General features: G+C 40.5%; 1 protein-coding gene across 6 annotated transcripts in view; it reads left to right on the top strand.

The window, feature by feature from the left end:
• The first annotated feature begins 5,377 nt into the window (after positions 1–5,377).
• LOC121962150 (nuclear factor 1 B-type-like) overlaps positions 5,378–22,337 on the top strand; it is a 73,941-nt gene continuing 56,981 nt past the window's right edge. Inside the window, exons 1-2 of one of the 6 annotated variants that reach the window (XM_042512347.2) lie at positions 5,378–5,734; positions 9,978–10,509. In XM_042512347.2, the coding sequence (XP_042368281.1) occupies positions 5,717–5,734; positions 9,978–10,509 (550 nt within the window). In that variant the 5' untranslated portion in view covers positions 5,378–5,716. Of the gene's footprint in view, positions 5,735–6,582; positions 7,315–9,977; positions 10,510–22,337 lie in introns of those variants that run through there. The other 5 variants (XM_088073169.1, XM_042512345.2, XM_042512349.2 and 2 more) reach the window with 5 other exon arrangements.

The raw sequence follows: 22,337 nt of genomic DNA, 5'->3' as shown, positions 1-22,337 counted from the left end.
GACTACATTTGCAGAAGTGAGGGATATTGTGGGGGATGCTAATAAATATAAAAGGTTTTGACTGCAGCACTTTACTTTTATTGCCACATTCTCTAATTAGTTTATTACATGCTAAGTGCCACCAAAATGCTAGATGTTTTTTCAGTTAAGAAAATAATAATAAATGTTTTCAAGTGCATCCCTCATCCCTGGCACAAACATTCATTTCTGAATCACTCTAATCAAAACTTTTTTAAATTGTATTTTATTTATTAATTATTTATTTAAATTCTATGAAAGCATATTGCTGCCATGCCAGAAAAAATGGCCAGTGTCAGGTAATGATATTAAAAGTTTCTTGTTATCGATAGATGTTTTTTTTTCATGTTTTAACAAGATATTTCCATGTATTCACAAGATTTTTTATGTCATTTCATCATATGACTCATATATGTTTATGTTGTTATAACGTGGAATTTCCCATGTTAAAATTTAATAATTTATTGTTATAACAAGCAGAGTTTCTTGTAATGTTAAAATATCTTGTTATAACATAAAAATATCTTATTAAAACGTGAAATACATTTCTTTCTTTCTTCTATTCTTTTTCAAGTACACCCTGTAAGTAAAAACAACACAGGATCCAATGGCAATTTTAATTCTATTTTCACTCTCCTCTTTTACCAAAGTCCCTGCAGTATACTGGACAAGATATGTGAATGATCTCCAGTCATTCCACATTTTCTGATACTGAACCTTTTGAATATATTGAAACTATCAGTGTAGGGCTGAAAAGTCTCATTTTTATCTTCTAATCAAATCCACTCCCTGTTAATGCCTCTGCTCATCATATATCCTCCCAATGTCTGCCCTCAATAGTTCTGTCTCACATGGAGGGTATTTTCTGCCATGTCAGCGGTTAACAATCTATAGATGTGGGAGATGTTTTTTTTAATTAGCATTTGAAACTTTGATCTCAGAACAAATCCAGTTACACTGCAAGGAGTCGAGGCAGAATCAAACCGAGCTTTCTTGCCGAGATGAATAACTAAAGGAACTATGAAGCCTCCCTTCAGTGTAAGAGCGTTCCTCAAGTGCACCTCTCTGTGCACCCTCTGCAGTGTTAATTTGATAGTGTTGGACAAAGAGCCCTTTCTCCAGCCCGCGCCTTTCCCATGCTGAAGAGGCAACGCAGGCTGACATTTCTCTCTGAATATTTATTTACTTGTGCGACTACAGGCGAGCTTTTATTGTGCTCCGTCACCAGGGTTTAAGTTGAGGTTTGTTTGTCTGTCTCAGAGAATTGACCCTTTCTGCTCAGGCCATGCTGCTGGCGTTAACTCTATTGCTCTTGCTACTGCAATATGTTTATACTTTATTGCTTTAACATGTGCTGTTTTAAAGGAAGACCTAAAATAAACTGAATTAACTTCAACTCTTATATCTGCAAGTTTCAATTAAGAAAGAGCCATAGTGCTTTTAAAAACTCTGCAGGGATTTTAACAGCAATTTCAGCGAGCAAGAACAGAACATGATGTTAAGTACGTCAGGGCCAGAAATTAATTAAACGTTCATATTGAAAATAAAAATAGTGGAGGATTTAGCAGAGACCAGCTGACCTGCTGTCTTGTCATGACAAGTTACCTCAAGCTGTTATGAAAGGCCCACAGGAAATTGTGCAGTTGGTTGCTCTTAACAGTCTAATGGACAACCACATTCATGTCATTCATCTTACTGTAAGAAGATCACTCAAGTAATAGAGGTAGTAGCAGCAGCCTTGTAGTGTGACTTTGTATATGGTAATCTTTACATTACAGCTATGTGGTTACCATAACCATTTTTTGGAGAATTCAAAATCAGGTTTTGTATTTTCTGAACAATCTTTACTTTGGGTTGTTGTTTGGGTAGTTAAATGTCCCGCATATTGATATTATCATACAATGATAGTATGATAAAGAGCTCTAGATTATAAGCAGATGACAGGCGGTTTACAACACTGGTACACTGGCACCACACATTGTAAAAATGACACTTGTATTGTGCATACTTAGTGCCAGACTAGAAATATATATATATATATATATATATATATATATATATATATATATATAAAATAAAATAAAAATGTAAGGAAAAAAGAATATAGTATGTAAATTTACAGATTTCATCTTCCTCTTTTTTGTCTATACGTCCTCCTGGATGACTTTTGCCTTTTCATTTTGTTTTACTTACTCATACGCCACCCCACCCCCCCCCCCCACACAGACACACACACACACACACACACACGCACACACGCACACACACTGCACTCATACCTATAAATGCTCGAGCATGTTCTGACTGTGATGATCACTCACCGATGACCTCATTATTTCCAGGTCTAGAGGTGGTACCCCTGCTACAGACTGACTGTTAGATGTTATGAACCACTTTTCCCATTATTAATTTTCATATATTATTGTACATGTTTACGTATATATTATTAAATATTGGAATTTTCAAAAATGGCCAGGAAATAACTAGCATGTAATAAAAGTACTCTTTTTCTATATGGAGCAATATGCCATTTTTGTATCACAAAAAATGTTTGGAGCTGAATGTGTCCTTTTATTTTAGTGGTGCCTAATAGCACTGCGGCTGTGCCAGTGTTCTGTAAATAGAGAAATAGAAAAACTACACTTTGTAACTCTCCTGTGTTTGTGCACGACTTCTAAATTGTTGAATTACATCAAAACATACCTAACTTTTATTTTACAGCTAAGAGATGTACAAGGCCTAAGTTTTGATTCTCCACTGGGTCCCATATATGTAACTTGCAGTTATATTTATAGCCACGTGGGGGCGGTAGGTCCACATTCAGAGGGTTGCATCTGTGAAGGCTCGTGCCATGTGCACCAGTAACCTGGCATGATATAATGCTGGGTAAATGGAGGCAGAGAGAGTAAGCAGTCAGGGTATGTGATAATGATCTACTCTTTCATAGCAGCTCATCCATTAACAAATTAAAAGTTAAATGCACTAAATTTAAAAGTAAAACACCCTTGGAGAAGTACTAAATAATGTGAACTGGGTGTATAGTGATGTGTTCCCAAATGTACTGTGTATGTGCTTGAAATTTTGTGTGCTTCCATTTAGTATGCTCTAAAGGAGTGTTTTTGAAAGACATAATAGTCAGAAGGACAAAATCTGTTCTGCCTTAACCCAGCAAATAGCTTTGCTTCAAGACTGCCACAGTATAAATAAAGTAAATTGATTCACCAACAATATCTTATCTAAGTTAGCCTTGAAACAATCATTGATCAGCAATTTATAGCCACTTCCTCTACAAAGGAATGCTCTTAGTTTAATTATTTTTGGAGGTGAATCACAACTGATGAGCAAGTGTATGTGATGTAGATACTGATCAGCACTGACATTTTTAGATGGTGTGAATTCTGTGTTAATGACATGATAACAGGGATCAGAAAGCAGTAAAATCCTTTGTAGGACAACCCATACGTCATTTAATCCTGTTTCCCACTCTGATCATGTTGGTATACTGTTATGGGCACCCAGTGAAGGTTACACATTTTAGTCAGTCAAATGCACTGGCAATGTTGTGCCATTACCACTCAACTATTGTATGTACACTATAAGTGTCACTATTAACACTGCTGCTATCACTGCTATTAGCCTACTATTACACATCTGTTATTCTTATTAATTAATGAGCACTATAACAGCACTGATGCGTTTGATTACTGTTACATTAAAATTATATTCATATATGTGTGCCCGTATTAGTGATTTCAGTGCTATTTTGTTGTAAATATTTTATTAAGAAATAATACCATTTTATTATAGATAAGAGTAAGTGTAAAATTAACACAATAAAAGGATAATATAAGGTTTGTGGTATTAAAAAAAATCACAGTAATTACCTAAAAGTGCCTTTTTTTTACTAGCATATAAAAGCCTGAACATGTCTTGCAGCTATGACTCGTAAAATGTATTTTGGTATTGCTAGGCGTGTTATAACTGCTAATAATAATAATAATAATTGCCGTTATAATAATACTCATCATCACAGTAATCATAATCTAATTTCCTTAATTTCCATTACTGCATTACTGCATGTTGTAGAGCAGTAATTACTGCAGTATTGTGATTTCCACCATCAGTCACTGACCACATCGCTATTCAGGCCGACTGCCCAGCGGCGGCTCTGTCAAGCCCCAAACAGCACGTCAGAGGAGCGGAAGTGAGGGGCCCAGGGTACAGAGTCCCGGGGCCACTGCTTCTGGCCAATGAGAGGCGAGAATGCAAACACTCATACAAATCTGAGCTGTGTCAAGGTACAGAGAAACCGCGAGATGATGGCAGGGAAATGTGGAGTTTTTGCTTTCAAAATAAGATGTACCATTTGTCTCATTTGTGGTTAAAAAATATATAGATTCTATTATAACAGAGGGTTATTACACCTTTTATTTACAGTAATAACAATATTAACAGACTTACAGCTTCTATAACCTACACATAAAAACAAGAAAAACATCTAAGCCAACTACACAATGACCTGAAACAGGGCCGTATCCATGACGTCAACACTGGGGGAAACCAAGTATGCTGTTGGGTCTGACATTAATACTAAACCCCCAGTAATAATAATGGCAACTTTTAAAGTTTATTTATGATCAATTTCTGCTAATAGTTATTTTGACAATGTGCCTGTTGTAGCATGGCTTTTTTTTTTCTTATTTATTTCGATTTTTTTCATCAATTATTGGGACATTATTGAATTATTATTACTATCACTAGTAGTAGTAGAAGTAAAAGTAGTAGTAGCACTAGTAGAAACTTAATGTCAGACATACAAGACAGCCAGTAGCAAAAAAGAAAAAGGACATACAGGACAAAAAAAAAGGATAAAAACCATCTCAATTTATCATTCACCAACATTCTGATTAGTGACTAGAATTTAACAGTAATTTTTAAAAAAAAGTCTCAAAAATTGTAACTGATGACAATTAAATTTATTTTGACATTTAATTATTGTAACTAGTTATATGTTACTCTCCAATACTGTTAATTACATTAATGGTGGCTGCATTCCATTTAGGGGATGCCCTGGTGTGTACTGGCTCACTGGAACAGCTTACTGGGACACTTAATGGAACTGAGCCATTGTTAATTTTATCAGTTTCACCTGTGCGTTTCCTTATATGACAAAATGTCTGCTGTGTAAAAAGTTAATTACCATGTTAACTGGCATTGTAGTCGTGTTTCATATGAATATGCGTTTAAACTAAATAAATTCTTGTTTCTGAATTAGGGTTTTATTTAGAAAAGTCGTACCGGAAACTGTTTTGATAAAATCACATCCGGCTTGACAGTTACTGCTGAGAGCCGGAGGGCGGCAGTCAGGCAGACAGTGAAAGTGAAGGCGGAGACCAGCCCAGTGCCGAAAACTCAGCCTCTTCTGGATCACGTTCAACTTCACTGAACAACCCCAAAAACCGATCCAAAAAAGTAAAGCTTGAAGAGGAAGGAAGACAAGAAAAAAAGAGAAAAAAAAACGCGAGGTGCTCCCAACTTCTGTTCACCGCTATCTGCAAAGAATTGTCTTCCGGTGTTGACTTTTTTTTTTTTACGAGCACTGCAAGAGAAAACCCTCCAAAGCACAAAGTTGAACGTGAGAAATGTGAAGCTACCGGCTTGTGTGTTTCAACCAGGCTCCAGGATTCTCTATTAATCCATGCAGTACAGTGCAATGGTACGTGAACATGGATTATTATTGCTTTCAAATGTTGTGATGATACCATTTGTGATTTTTTTTTTTTTGGTGATACTGTCCTGTCCTCGCGACCGTAGAGAAATGTGGAGATAACTTAACACGGACCACAACACTGGCACGGCCGGGCCAAAAATTGTACTAAACTTGGCACAGTTTCTCCGGGCAGCCTATGTTAACATCCCATTCCCCTTAATTTGGCGAGTGAACTCTATGTGGACTGGTGACAGCTCTGTAGGACACACAAACACACGCACTGCAGCAACAAAGTAACAATGTTTAACTTCTAGTGGTTTCAGCATTAACGCTGCACTGTTACGATACACATTTAGCTTAGTGACAGCTGTTAATAAAAACCTTTTCAGGTGCTCAGATAGACTTTTTCGGCTCACATATGGTCAATATTAAAATGTATTTATAATATTTAAAAGAAAAAAATCCCCTCCATAAGCTAATTGGGTGTCAAAGTTTAAGCTAGGCGTCATTTTTACGTGTCGTAGAGCTTTACAGGCTAATTCTGCTGTAAACAATACAGTGTATAAATTAATATGTTTGAATTTGTAGTCTTTAAACGAATGTTTGCGTTTTAAAAAGCGCATTAAAAAAAACAAAAGTGCCCTATCTTTAATATCAGATACTATTTATCTTGTCATGATTTATTTCAAGGGGTTTTCCAGAACATTTTAAGGCGAACAAGCTGTCGGTTTCCTTGGTATAATGTGGAAAAACAAACAAACAAAAAAGTTAGTTTTTACTGTTACGCACACACACTGCGTTAAATTATCTAAAGTGGAGAGGGAGTAATGCTGTTGACACGGAGCTCGGGGGTAAAGGGTGCTAAAGCTGCGGAGGGAAATGTCCCTTTTCCGTTTCTATGTGACCAAGGCTGTGGTCCAAAGTCCCCGAAGCACATAAAAATCCTCTGCTGAAGTGAGGGGGTAAATGCTGTGTTTTCAGATAGCCTAGGAGGAGAAGAAGGTGCTGGATGGTGGATAGAGGTTGTGTGTTTGGAGGAGGAGGAGGAGTGTGACTGTGTAATTACGTGGGTGAAAAAAAAAGAAAAAAGTTGGGTCTGATTTGCTGGAATCGCGCAGGACCGAAGGTGCACCGGTCGATTTCATATCAAGTTTGGTTAAAGCAGGGGTGAACATCACACACTCGGCGCCCTCTGAAGCTTCCCACAATGCTTTTATGAACGAGATATCACAGCAACCGAGACGCGCACAGAGCCCGTGTAGTAGAGAGGAGTACGCAGCAGCAGCAGCCCCCGTTTGCACCGGCTCTACGAGTACAATCCGCTCACCGTGCATGTCAACTTTAACAAAAAAATCTGCATTCAATCTACCATTTTCTCTGCGGAGACGACAATCTTTGGATCGCAAAAAATTAATGGATGTTCTTGGATAATTTCGCATTGTTTTACGCGGAGAGCTGCTCCACAGTCTTGCATGGTGCACATCGGTCCAGGAATGGCGCGATAAAGTGATCAGAGGAATCAGTCCAAGTACATTCACTTTTTCTGTAGCCGTCTCGTCATGTATTCTCCAATTTGTCTTACTCAGGTATTTGTGTCTTTTTTTATATATACATTTAATTGCTGTGATTTGCATATTTGTTACAAAACTGTTAGTGGCCGGGGAATTGAAAGTTCTGTGCATGCGCCAGGAAATACTTTTAGAATTCATGACAACAGTGAAGTTTTGCCTTGTGTGTAAAAATATTGCGTTATGACAAACCAACATCTCCGTTATTTATCAAAAATGCACGTGTTTGTGCCAAAATTGTGATGATTTTTACATCACAGATCTTAAATTCCAGCGAATTTCTATCGAAAAATCATCCAGTAGTCCTGCATGCTCTTAAAATGTCATCGAAGTGCCACTCTTTATGCGCTCTTTGTGTGCGTAAAGTTGTGCGTAAAGATGATTTTTACGATAGCATTCCAAGACTGTCATTTTTAATAGTCCTGTATAATTGCTGCAGGTATGCTCATTTTCTCTCAGGGTTAATTAGGTTATTTGCGTCCTCCTATAACCCCACACACACACCTACCTCCCAGCCTTGCCTGAGCTGTGTTTGTATATTTTTTTTGCACGTGTATATTTTTATTTAGAGTAAAACCCCTATACTTTAGGGAAGTGAAGTTGGAAGAAGATAAAGCCACTTTCACTGCAGGAAGATCAAACACATGATAAGAGTTGATTCAGCGGTTGGACAGAGTAGCTGACTGTTTTGGCTGACTCAGTTTTACTGTTTATATTTTACTTGGCATAAGTAAGTGATTGACTGAGATGTGGTTTAGTTTGTACTTAAGAGGATTGTGCTTTTATGGCCCCAGCTGAAGTGCACTGCATAGGCCCTGGCCAAGTCATTTATCTTTACAGCATTTGGCTTTAGCCTGGTTAAAAAAAAAAAAAATTAACGGAATATTTAAAGTGTTTTTGAGCAGGAAACCAGAAGCGAAAAGGATTTCAGAAACAGTTGCTGCCGAGCACATTTACTAGCATTTACTGCTTGCTTTTGTCAGTTTAATTGGCAACATTATAGTGAAGGGATGACATTTAAAGGAGTTCTCAATTTATTTTAGTTATTTTTTACCTCTCTAAAAGAGACATAGATGTAGTATCCACAGTAAATATAATACATTTCAAAACAATCTGTGAAGAATTAAAAGTTTATTCACACCTTATAATAAATGATTATAATTTGACATTACTGTACTGGAGCAGAGTTTTATTGGCCCGAAAGTGCAGACCAGAAATGTGGCTTCTCAGAGGGAGCACCAGCGGCAGAGCGCAGATAGGGAGTGGATTTCTGTGGTTTCCTATAGCCTTGTCTGCCTGGCTGCCTACAAAAAGAACAATATGCGGTTTAACTCTTCAAACGCCTGCTCAAAAGGGGCCGCTTATACTTATTGAATTTGACATTTTAATGACCTAAAACACAGATAAGTTAATACTTCCACTTGTCACTCGCAGCTGCTGTAATTTCTGAGGACTCCTAAATCATCCGCACTGTCCTGTACATTCCTTCACCTACAGAAAATAAGCATTAAGAGATTTTTGTAATTTGTTTTAGACTTACTGGAGTGTGTAAGCCAGTAGGCCAGTGAACTGCTATAGAAATGTAAGATTTTTTTTAGTTGTAAGGATTAAGAGAAATTCAAATGACAGAAAGTTTTCTTTTTTGACAATTTTTTGCTGCAGGTTTACAGTTTAGAATTGAATTAAGTGTTGTTTAAATTGCACTAAAACTTAATGCAGAATACACAGAAAACTTGGATTGAATAATAAAAAAAAAAAGAGTAAAACTTGTGTTGAAAATGTTTCCGCTAAAATTAATTTGAGACTCTGATCATGAATTAGAAAACTAACGTTCAACAGAACATTTTTCTTTTTAATTTAAAAAAAAAAAAAGAGATGGAAAATTTTAAGGGTAGGCCACGATATTAATATCACTGACTCAGGTTTTTGGAATGAAGCTGAGGAAGTGTCATTCCCCGTGTTAACCTCAACCCTTTTGCATGAACTTTTAATTAAGTCCTAATTCAACCTTTGTAAATACCTTTCACACATTCGCCTCGTTTGATACGTCGCCTTTCTCCCCTGCTTGTGTTTTTAATGCATTTCCTGCAGAACGTTTAAACTGAACGGCTGTGTGTAATGTATGTGCCAGGAGAAGATGAATCTCTTTCTTATTTTGTGATTGCTCCCTACTTGTCCCTCCAGCTTATCCTCCATCCTTCGTGAACACAGTATAAGTTCATGTTGGAATGCGGATAGTTTGATAAGAGAAATACAACTGTGAGGGGCGCATGCTCCCTGTAGCAGCAGCAGCAGCAGCACAGGAGTCCCACTCAGAGCATGCTCGGGAAATGAGAGCGGAGAGTGCATTCAGTCACCGGGCTTGGTGCTATTGTAGTGCTGGCAGTTGATATAAACAGTGGAATGTCCTTGTCATACCTGCTGTACGCCTAGATCCATCTAGCATGGTAAAACCAGTGTTGCTGTGTGAAGAGAAACTTCTCTCCTTTAAGCTGTTGAAGCTGCCAATAAGATGTTATGTGACTGATTATGAGGAATTGTTTGTTTGTGGTCTGACTTCCCTTCTGCCTCAGATTAGTAGCTGACTAAACCCATATTTCTTCTCTTGTTTTTAATGACATGAGTTTCTGATTACATATTTCTTCTCCTCTCTCCTCACTTGTGTCCCTTGGATGCTCCAGGATGAATTTCATCCCTTCATCGAGGCACTTCTTCCTCACGTCCGTGCCATCGCCTACACATGGTTCAACCTCCAGGCCAGAAAACGCAAGTACTTCAAGAAGCACGAGAAGCGGATGTCCAAGGACGAGGAGCGCGCGGTGAAGGACGAGCTTCTGAGCGAGAAGCCCGAGGTGAAGCAGAAATGGGCATCCAGGCTGCTGGCCAAGCTGCGTAAGGACATTCGGCAGGAGTACCGAGAGGACTTTGTCCTCAGCGTGACGGGCAAGAAGCACCCGTGCTGCGTGCTATCCAACCCGGACCAGAAGGGCAAGATCCGCCGGATCGACTGTTTGCGGCAGGCTGACAAAGTTTGGCGTCTGGACCTGGTGATGGTCATCCTCTTCAAAGGCATCCCTCTGGAAAGTACAGACGGGGAACGCCTCGTCAAGTCTCCACATTGCACCAACCCAGCACTTTGTGTCCAGCCACACCACATAACAGTATCGGTCAAGGAGCTGGACTTGTTTCTAGCATACTATGTCCAGGACCAAGGTAGGTTCAAGCTCATACTGTGTGTGTTTGTTTGACTGCGTGTGTGTGAGCCAACGCGCATGTGTGAATGATGGCTTGGCAAGGTTAAGGGTCACATGTGTTACTTTTTGGCAGTCTCGCTAAGACTGGCTGAAATCACCACGACATTCGCCAGACAAATAAATAGCAGAAACTTGATAGTACAGTGCATAAGGCGTATTGTACATTTTTATACGGCTCAAGTATGAGTCATTACTAAACAAAAAGATCTGTAATCAATATTAAATGTGGAACATGTTTTAAATGTGTCTTTGCTCTGCTGCACTCCAGCAGCAGCTCCTACTCATGTTCAGTAATTATTTAGTTTCTATCATTTGGATGAGGTGTATTAACTCGTACACACACAGGCTTGTACAACTGCACACACACTGTGCACTTATTGTGTTTGTCTGGATATTAAGTAATGACAAATGTGAAAAGTTGTAGCGTACACTGGTTAGATTAAAATGAACCCACTAGTACATTTTCCAGTACTGAGTAGCAGTAACATAGGACTCTTAGAAAGTGTGTATTAACAGCATATTTTTTAAAAACTGTGGTTGTCCTTACTAGATAAAAAACAATGCCATCGTCCCCATAGTTCTCATTATATAACGTGGCATTATGTCATTTTAAAAGCTGTTCTGCTTTCCATAAAAATAACATCGGAACAAATTTGCTTTAATTTCAAATTTCCACCAAAAAAGGTAATAATCATATTAATAAACGTATTGCTGATATTACTGTTAGTCAATTTATGGCTAAGAATTAAAGATATGAATAAACCTTAGTAAGCCTTTTTAATATCTGCAATACATGTCAGCATATTTAAGATATTGTGTCTGTTTTAAATCATGCGTGTGAACGCGTTTACGCTGAAATCTTTCTTTTCGTAATTCCTGAAAAGCCCCCCTTTTTTTTCTTTTTTTTTTTACATGAAAGCCTTTTGCGGACACAGCGATGTGCTCGATGTGAACACTGAATCGTGCAATTGTTTTCATCACAGTGTGAAGTAAGAGGATGAAAAAAAAGAGAGAAATTGTTGCCAGGTACTGGAATAGGTTTTAACACGCACATTTCTTTCAATGGATGTGTGAAAAACATTTTATTTTTCAGAATTTAATTGTGTTGATTCTTTTTTCCACATTGACACACAACCAAAAAAAAAAAAAAAGCCACACACTTAGAAAATACTGGCATTTACTAAAACAATGTGTCTCTAGAATTTCTTTTTTTAACCTCCAAACTAAATAGAAAGTAACAAATTGTGAAATTTTACACATTTGAATCTGATATTCCACCTGACGTTTAGGGAGAAGGGGAGCAGTATTTAAGGACACACAGTGCACAAGTTCAGCAGAAAATATTGCTAAGATGGATTTTCTAATTAATCCTCTTTTTCATCCTTATTTGGATGCCACATCCATACATTGTTTTGTTGTTGCAGAATTTAAAACTCTTTCAAAATGAATGCAAAATAAGGTTTTTACAGTATATACTTACATTTCAGTCATTAATTCCCTTCACAGTGAACCTCCTCCTTTTATCTGATGACCCCACAGGAATCTCCCCCTATAAAATTCCCTGTTGAAATTCCCTTATATTAAATCCAACGCAGCACCATCGAATATCCACCAATACTTTGCTGCCGAGGGAGAAACGGTGGTATAGCTAGCTCATTATCATCAAACCCTGAGCGCCATTTTGTGTTTGATAAGTGCCAGGGAAAGCAGAAGGCACAGCACACAGACAATAATGGTTGCCACTGGCACCGGGGTTGGCATCAGACCCTCTTTTGTGTCTTTTGTAGGATGCCACCGCTTCTCTAGTTTGCATCTGCTGCATTTTTAACTGTTCAGGACCAAGTTGAGAACGGCTCTTTCGTGCTGTTTTCATATATTTAAATGATAAGTTGGTGCCTGTATTTTACATTATAAACAGTATTCCTCCAGCTTTTATTTCAGAGAGATGTGTCCACTTTGGAGGGAAGGCAAATTATTGGCAGGGAGATTCATTTGAGTGTTTGAAATAAATGGAGAACATTATGTTCTGTTTTCGCCGGAGAATAAATTGATTCAGCATCGCATAGCGGACCACAGCGATTATTTACCGTTGTCCTCAAAATTTCCGAGAGTTTAAACTTTGGCAGTTACAAAAAAGCATTCTTTTACCGGGATCACAAAGACTGACATGCTTTTTTTTTTCGGTTTTTGCAAGCGAAAGTGTCTTTTTTTCCTTTTCTTCAAGTTACCAAGCAGTGCCCATCTCCAGACAATGCAGCCATATTGTGGTAGCGTGTGGTGCGGCGCCATTTTGTTTTGCACTGTGCCAGGGAGGCAGGCAAATCACCAGTAATGGTTGTTAGAGGTTTGGAGGTTGGCATCAAACCCTCTTTGTCTGCTTGCAGCATGCCTTTGATTCGTTGGTTGGCATCCGCAATGCAGTGGGCATGTTGGAAAGTTTTTTGACAGTGGCAGAATGGAAGCCGCTCGCCTTTGTTCTGCTGCAACTGCACGAAACAAACAAACATACAATCAAACACAAAGAAACTAGCAAACGGCTGTGTCTGAAACAGAATCTGGTATTTGTGCAAAGTGCTAGAAAAAAAAACGGGTCCGGACTGTGCTTTTAATATTGTTCTCTCTGTCCTGCTACCTGGCAGCGGCTCGCTTCTGCTGTGTTGTGTGATTGGATAACAAAAAAAAAAAAAAAATATGTTGCTGCCGTTATTTCCACAACAGCATTTTTTTTTTTCATATTTTTTTATTTGTGGCAAAAATCAATAAGCTCAGAGTGTATTTGTTTTTGATTCTGGTGGGTTGCTGCCTGAGAAAGGTCGGCGGGTTGGCAGCGAGTGTGCTGGTTGAATTTAGAGAGGGCACTCAGCCCCCTTGTTCTGGGGCACAGACGCGTTTAGCCAGGCAGGGCTGTAGCACCCATGTGCATGCCCAGATGAATGCCCGCTGGGAAGTAGGCTGGGGGGCTGGGAGTGGGGGTTGTGGCATCCATTGTGCCAACTGGCAGGCCGCGTTCAATACAGGGCCCTGGCTTCTCACACACACACACACACACACACACGGCTGTTGTACTCGCTGTTTTATCGTTATCTGATAAAGCAAGAAGTACAATTCTTTTTTCTTTTTTTTTTTTGTCTTTGAATCATCGCCTCTCCCCACCTGGATCCATATTTTGCATATCCAGTTTGACAGCTTGATGGAATAGTTGTAACAAGGCATGCAGATAATGGTCATGTTAGGACACGTTATGATACTGCGGGCCTCGTTTGTATTTGGCTTTGTTAAGCTGCGCATCACTATTTCCTTTAACAAATACAGGAATGTTTTGGCACTGAAAGCTTTTGGCTTTGCATTTTTAAATGTCTTACTCTTAGTACACATATCTGCAATTAATAAAATGTGGAAATAAGAAAAATTTTTAAAATATGTGATGAAGATAAACAAGCAAACTAATTTAAGAATGTGGAGAAATCTTGGATTTTTTTAATGAAAAGGACATCTACATTAATTATTAATAATTCAGCAATTGATATTTCAGTGGAATTAAGTAGCAATGGTATATTTTGAGCATTGTGAAAATGTCATTGGTTCCTAACAAGTGACAGAAGACAACTGCTGAGGTAGTCCAAAAGGAAACTAAAGAAGTCAAGGTCAAGCAGTTTTCCCATTACTCTGGTGCTGAAAGTTAACACGGCCATAAAACATCATTACCTTGACTCCCCCACCAAGATGCGTAACTTTTTTTTTTCACACGCTCATGATAGTTTGTGGAAATGGATGGATTACCCCTGAATACACGCTGCCATGTTAATGGAGACCTTGTTTTACGAGCGGCAGACTTAACCCCTGCCCCCAGGGTCGTGACCTTTTCAAAGAGATGTGGCAGGGTGTCCTCTGAAGTTTAATTGAGCAAAACAGATCAGTGAAAACGTCGTGGGCCCAGGGCACGTGGAGGAGGAAGACTTTTTGCCTAAGGGGGGGTGGGGGGTGGGGGGGGTGGTCAGGGGAGGAGGCGAGGGGAAGCTGCTCCTAAGCCCCCCTTGTTGACCTCCTCAATCGGGGTCAAACCGCGGCGGTCGCAAGATCACCGGTGGCCTCTTGGCAACTGTTTGTCTCCACTCCCCCACTACTGCTTCTGGTCTGGCTGGTGGTCCCTTGGTTCACTGGCCTAAGTGAGGGGGAGTAGGTACCACTGACTCCCCACACCTCCTCACCCCCTCTCTCCAATCCCTCAGGCTGGGTACTCTGGCTGGTCCCCATCTCCAAGACTGCTCATCCCGCTGCGTGGGGTAGCTACTTGCATCTTGTTTTCCGCCCGGCTGCCTCGGAGGCTTTGGTCAGGCGGCCAGTGCGGAGGCCTGACCTTCTGGGTCACAGTGGAGGTCTGTGACTAAGCACAACATCCATCCCTCCCTCCCCTCATCCCCTTATCCTCCTCTGCCATCAGGAATCACCCCTGCGGCACACTGCCCAGCCAAATGACTCTCTCACTCCTTCTCTCTCCCCGTCTCTTTTCTTTTCTCACTCCCTGGCTCTCCCTCAAGCCCGAGACTCCGACCATGACAGCTGTCCCAAGCCCAGGCTCTTGGCCAGAGAGAGGGTGGCTGGGTTCCTGCCAGAAGTGTGAAACAAAAGTTGTTGTAAGCAGACAGCGTTAAGGACACTACTGTTTGTCTGCTTTTTTTTGGGGGGGGGGGTTAAGTCAAGTGCTTCAGCTGCATTTAATTTTAAATTTTCCTGATGAAATGCAACTGGAAAAAGTCTCGGGATTTGTTCTTCTGGAAGTTGAGCGGAATTTTATTCTGGGACATGAATTTTAACAACGAACATTCGGAACAAAATCAGCAAGACCGTAAAAATACAACTCCTGGGAAAAACCTTAACCGATGACTCCTGAGCCATATAGAAAAACTCTTCAGATTGAACTGCACAACCCTGTGCTGAGCTTCCATTCTGGCTTCCTTATTAGTATGCAATAGAGCCTGCGGTGTCTGGCTACCTCTCTGTCAGAGCCATAACCTATCGAACACATTCTCTCAATCTAATCCACTTAGAACTCCCTCCCAGCTTCACCGCTTGCCTTATTGATTTCCGCTTCCCACTAAATGTCCTCCCGATCCTTTTTCTCTTAACCCGGGAGCTATTTATGTTTTGCAGTCTTTCTTTCTTTCTTGCTTCTTTCTTCCTTCCTTTCTTGCTTTCCCTCTTAGCTCACTTTCTTTCTCTCTTAATGGCTCCGCTCCCTCTCCCAGATCTTTGGTGGTTTGTGATCCCCATCTGACTTTCCTCTGCCTCCTCTCCCCTCCTGCTCTTTCTCAAACACGAACCTGGGTGCAGTGCAGCCAGGTTGCCTGGCTCAGTATGAAGCTTGTGTTATTAGCAGCGGGGTTTTGCTCGAGCAAATACCTCAAGGCTTAAACAGGCCGTGTTACCTCCTTGGCCCTCTTTTGTGTGCCATGTGTACATAAATCTCCATGGAAACAAGGCAACTTGGAGCAGAGGCCACTGAGAAATGTGGATGCCTTTTTTCTCAACTAAATTTACAACTCCCCTCCTTTGCTGCGCTACAGTGTGTTTAATTTGCTTGTGTCACAGTTTGCGCTGTTGCATCGGTCAAAAAAAATGGGACAAGGCCTTTTCTTTGGTGCTCTAAGGCACGGACATTGTGCTGAAAAGGCTTTTCTTGTGTATTTCAGCAGGAGACTTGATTTTGCGTTTGAGGCTACACTTGGTTAAGGAGTGCAGTTTGTGTCATTAGTCTATGGTTAAGATCTCAGCTTCACCACACTTTCCCAGGCTTTCGGGGAGGACCCCAAATGCATTTCAAATCCCCCCGAGGCCACTTGACTGGAGGACCGGCACCTCCCACTCCTCTCGGATAGATTCCCCACCCCCACCCTGTCTGCCGGTCCTCCCAAATGAAGACAAATGGGTACATTCACCCCCTATCCCAGGCACTACACTGTACCTCACTGTCCTGCTGTACAAAGCAGGCCCTCCCTGTTGCCTGAGTTTCTCCATCCAACAGCTCTTCTCTTTGCCATTGCACAAGCAAAAACTTACTGTTGTTCCATCTGCCTGCCAGAGTGGACATGTTAGACAGCAGAGTCTGTAAAGCCGTACAAGAAGGTTCAGAAAGGAGAATTTGTGTGAAGATATTCTTTGACCTCCTGTGTTTTCAAGTCAACCAGGAGAAAAGCACCCTCAAGTACCAGACTGAGACTTTCATGCAAAAGCCAGACCCAGGAAGGAGCCTTGTGAACAACCAATGAAGGGAAGAAAAAAAAGGAAGGGGTAGAAGGTGGGGTGTGATGGGGAACTTTGGGCAGGGACAGACAATCAGAGTGGTTGCCCAGGAGACACTAACTTCTCTGTGCAACACCCCCCACCCTGCTTTGCCCCATCAAAGTCCTTTCAGTCCAGACAGGGCCGATCAGCGGCCCAGAGTGATGGTTGTCTCTTCTTTTGTCTGGCGGTACAGTACGGCCCATCACTGTGACGGCTCGACAAGACCTGAGCGGGACAGAAAAAGAAAGGCCCGCCATCGCCAGTGCTGGGCAAAATGTACTTTTGGGTGGGCGTGTTGCTGTTTGGGGTGGTGGGGCGAATCCCCCAGAGGATTTCTTTCTAATGTCAGTGCAGCGGGTCAAAGAGGGGATATGGTGTCTGGGGCTTGGGAATGGCCTGCTTGGGACGGATTCATCAGCGTCCCATTGAGTTGTCAAAGCAAGCCAAAGGAGCTTCCACTCCTCCTTCACATATGTCAGGTTCACTTCTCAAAAAAGCTCCCAAATTTAGAAACCAACTCTCAATCACCAGAAGTGCCATATAGTCAGAGTAATAAACAATACAACCCCCAACATGGTTGTTTGTTTTTATCGACCCATACAGTAAGAAAAGATTTGAAGCAGCAGAGAGAAGCAAGGAGAGTTGGAAAATAAGTCATTTACATTTTTAGCACTTACATAAACATGCAGCCTTTTATGACAGGCAGCTTGTTTGAGCAGTGGGGCTGTATGTGATTAAAGTGAGCCATATAGAGGGACTGACAGGAGGAGAGGAAATATGGACACGTTGTTGGTTGGAACAACATGAAAATCTCATATCTCAGGATCACCAAACCAGCAGGTGTTACTGATTTTCTACAGAGGTACTTCCTCCATTGTGACAGACAGATCTGGTTTACACAGTGCCTCTTTACATCAAGTCATTAAAACAACAAACAGTGAATAAAAGATGGGGAAAAAAGCACATTTCCCACATATTTCTTTAGAGACTTCCGCATGAATATGTGAGCAACTTATGGTGCGTTCCCATTGCACTGGGAAGTCGGAAATTCTGAGTTCCCAGATGGAAATTTCAACAGTAACACCCCCAAGTGAAGTCCAGTTTCTGACTCGGAAAATTGGAGGAACCTCACGATCCCCGTACTCATAATCCAAGGTAGTGAAAGCTGTAGTTATGTACTGTTTATTAGACCTTCTGTCTTACTTGTGTCTTATTCAATCAGTCGTACACACAGCAGGGTGCAAATTTTATCTGCAGACGCCGTCCTGTGGTGTTTTTATCCGTAAAATACTGCGTTATTATCAACTGATACTGCTAACAATTTCTAACCTGGTATTGCTGCTGGTAATAGAGTGCTGCAGGGATGATGATTTTTGGTAGGCCAACACAGAAATTAACATGGTTCTCTTAACATGAAGCAAATTAAAGTTTTTCATCTGATTTTGGATTATTGCAGAAAAAAAAATCTAGCAAAAAAAGTCTTTTACTCACATGTTTTACTCAGCAACATAATCTAAACAAAAGAATGCTGTTTTTTTTTTTAAAATGATTTTTGAAGTGTAAATGCAATCACCAGAAGTAAAAAGCTTACATTAGGCTGTAAAAAAAGGTTGCATGACTTCAACATCACCTACATAATAAGGCTGTAAAGCTGAGTTCGCCATGATGACGCGTTGTAGTTTCATTTAGCCACTTGTTAAGAGACGTAAACGCTTTAAAATGCATGAGTGGGGTAATTACTGAAATATTTCATGTCTTGGAACAAAATGTGAAAGTCTCTGAATCTTGTGTTAACCACAAACTATAATCATCTAATCAAAAATCCATTCAAAAAAACCTTTTGACTTTGAGATCAGGGAATTGTGAGTGCTAAAAAGCCAACTCATTTTTGGGTTTTAGGACTCAATCCTACACTTCTCTATTAGTCGTCTGACTAGTTATACTGGAAAGCTGTCAACTTGGGTGTGACATCATCACCAGTTTCGACTTTAGACATAAATGAAATGCAGCAAAAAATCAGAATCTACTATAAGTTATCATCAGTATTGTGTTTTGCAATGACTTTTTCAAAATTTCATCAGGTATGAATTTGATCATTTCTAAACCAGTTGGAAACACTGAGTCTAAGGCTTTAGAAATAATGAAATTGCCACTGTGTAACTACCAGTCAAGTCAATTTTATTTATAAAGCCCATTATCACAAATCACAGTTTGCCTCAGAGGGCTTTACAGCAGACGACTAGTGTCGGGAACAAGCTAGTCCAGTGCTGTCTGGATCCTGTGATTAAAGCCTGCTGCAGCACTAACAAGATGGTTAATGAAGCCCGTTATTTTTACTGGAGAACAACAGGGCTTGTTACCATGGTGCCCTCTAAAAGCCTATATGATCTGGCTCCAAAATTGGCCCCGCTTACTCCGTTTGCACTAAGCCCCAGCTGGTAGTTTCTACTCTGACTTTCTAGAAAACCTTTCCAAAAATGTTACATGCAGACATAAACACGCACACATGTTCACACTCGTGCACCCTTCCACATGCAGAAAAATCATGAACAGATTATTGCTCACCTGCACTTGAGCTCAAAAGACTGCGTTTAGATTCGACGGACCGCAACTCCTCAATAACAACAGTGCTCTAGCAGAGAAAATTGAAAGTGAGAGTGCTTTAAAAGCTTGTTCCGGATTTACCAAGTCAAGATTGTAATTAGGCCTCCAACATGTGCGCAGACCTACAACCCACAATTACACTGTGGATTCTTACCAAAAAATAACTCTACTCCACCATCCCTCTCTTAAACCTCATGGTGTAGCCTGCATTAGCAAGGAAATTTGGCTAACAAGAGGTCATCGGGCTGTAACGGTCACTAGCCCTCTTGTTATCTGTTTCCTGTCTAATAAAACACAGACCTGTCTAATTGGAGGGCCATGATGTCATCGCTGATTGTTTTCACAGAATTGTTTGCAACCTGTGGTCTGGGATTCCTTGTGGCTTAACATAGCTTTTTGAGCAGTTATGATAATGACCCTAGTTGACCTACAGATGGCTAAATGAGTAATGCTTAAACTCATCAACTCTTATGGGATCCCAGCTGAGTCTGCTCGGTGTTTCCCAGGAACATCTTCATCTGCTTATGCAGGTCTGCTTCGCAAACTATTAGACGCTCACCAGACATTTTTTCTCCCCTTTTTCTGTAAAACCTCTGGCTGTAACTTGGGTTGCCATGTGTGTCTTGTTAAGGGCAGTTATGACAAATGGCAGCAGCTGTACAAACTAATCTCTCTGTAGCTTTCACACATGGCGCCCAATTAACAATGGACCACTGTGGGGCCCTAATCCACGGTGCAGCCATCCTCTGGTCCCGCTCGCCGAGCCAACTGCCCCAGGAGACTCTTCTCCTCTGCACTCCTGTTAGCCAGCCTGTAACTCCATTCAGATGGGAGCCGGTGAACAACCGCAAGGCATGCTTGGGTTGGAGACACGGTAGCCATCTTGTTTGTTTCCATGTTGGGAATGCATGGTTCACGACACTAAAGAGGCTGGGTTTTATTTGACACTTTGGTGTTCTCTGGGATTGGGTTGCAGCCTCGAGAGGGTTTTGGACTCAGATGCTCACATGCACGTAAGAACTCACGTGTATTAAAACACATGCACGCAGCTGCAGTTAGATTTAGTGAAGTGGTTGCTGAATGAGTGGGTGGGAGTAATGTGTGTGTGTATGTATGATATAGCTTTCCTGTCGGTGGCATATTTCCAGTAGTTGTATGATGATAAACTGCTGTTTCTTTGGGCCCCAGATAGCTGAATGCACTGTGTAATGCACTTAAGTGTGGGGGGAGAGTGCTTTACACAGTGCATTCACTACCTCCGCAGTCTTATAGGATAATATACTATGAAGGCAGAGGGGATGTTCACCCACACTTACTTAATGGTTCTTTTTAACGTTGGATTCCTCCCAACAATGCTTCTCACAAATATCCATCCACTTTCCCAGAAAAACTTTCAATGTGTGAAGTCTGTCTCCTCATCCAAGAGCATGTCAGCAGTGCTTTACATGGCCTCACTAAAGCATCTTCATTTCAGTTTTAGATTACAAAAAATAATTCCAAAACTGAAATACAGTCATTTTCAGGACAAAGTCACTTGGATGCAAACCAGTGCGAGGTTGTTGTTTCCCCTTTTCCTCCCTCGAATGCAAAACAAAGCCGCAAACGGGAGTTTGAGACTCAAAAGGAGGGTGTTGAAGGGTCGACGGCCATCAGGAAAACGATGCAGGCCCCTGCCAAATCTATGACATGAATGAAACAAATGGATGAAGGAAAATGAAAATGGTCGGGGTGTGATCTCTGGCAGCCAGCGCGAAACCAGTGCCAACTGTTATGAATGGGAAACCGCTGCTGAGCTAATGAAAAAAAAAAGAAGAAGAAAGAACTCACTTTTTTCATCCGCCATCCAAGAATAATTAACCGCGCGCAGGCCTTCTGGTGAGGGTGGAGAAAGCCACAAGACACTTGACTAACATCTCACCGCAGACGAGGACAGTGAAAAACAGAGAGGGAGGAAATGGGAGAAAAAAGGGAGTTTTGTTGGGAGGCAAAGTAAAGTTCTTTGTTACTGTTAGTTGTGAAAAGAGGGCAGGTGAAACCAAAAGTGGAGTACAAACTGAAAACTGACAAGAGGTGCTTCTTAAAATGTTTTATTAAAGAAAGGGAGCAAAAATACACATACTTTAATTCCTTGATGGTAGATCACATGTAACATAAAACCTTTTAATTAACTCCATTATACAGAAATGCACATAATTTTTGCTAGCTGGCCCTACCATATCTCTGTTAAAGTAACTTATATATACTCACACACACTCACACACTTTGAACTCTTAACTTAATCCCTGCTCGGGCCGTTTGGTGTGGGGGCTTAAGGAATCTACAGGGATCATGTACTGTACTGTAGCGCTGATGCGATTAGCTGATGGATCCTTCAGTTGATCAACAGAAAGTTCATTCTAACCTCGATAGTCGAATAGAGCTTTTCAAATATGAGGATTTGCTTATTATTTTGCTTTCTTTATCAATTTAATATATTGGGCTATGGCTTAGGAAAATTTGCTTATGTAGAAAATATTTTCAAATGAATACCTAAATATCAATATTTTATAGTTGACCATCAGTGCTTTCACAAAATATTCACACAGTGAGATTTTTATATAGTAGTTAGCATTAGGGTAGTTTAGTTTTAGGTTTTTGGTTAATGTTAGGCGCTTTGTAGGTTGTACATGATCCTGAATAATACATGTACTTCCTTCTTTCTTCTTATTTTCTTTTTTCTTTTAAATCTAGACACGTTAGTAATTATATTTAAAAACTATTAGCTTCGTGTCTGGGCCCCAATAGTGACGCTTTAGATAGCTTATCAGGATGTCACTTTACACATCATCATTAAATCTTATTAATTGTACTTGTATCTTTTAACAGTTTTTTTATGAATAAAAACTGAAGTGAATATATAAA

This window comes from Plectropomus leopardus, chromosome 23 (genome assembly GCF_026936395.1).
Source record: "Plectropomus leopardus strain MGB_pleo_1.0 chromosome 23, ASM2693639v1, whole genome shotgun sequence".
Classification (NCBI taxonomy): Eukaryota; Metazoa; Chordata; class Actinopteri; order Perciformes; family Serranidae; genus Plectropomus; species Plectropomus leopardus.
Note: the sequence above shows the minus strand (reverse complement) of the source record. Positions and strands in the feature narration are given on the sequence as shown.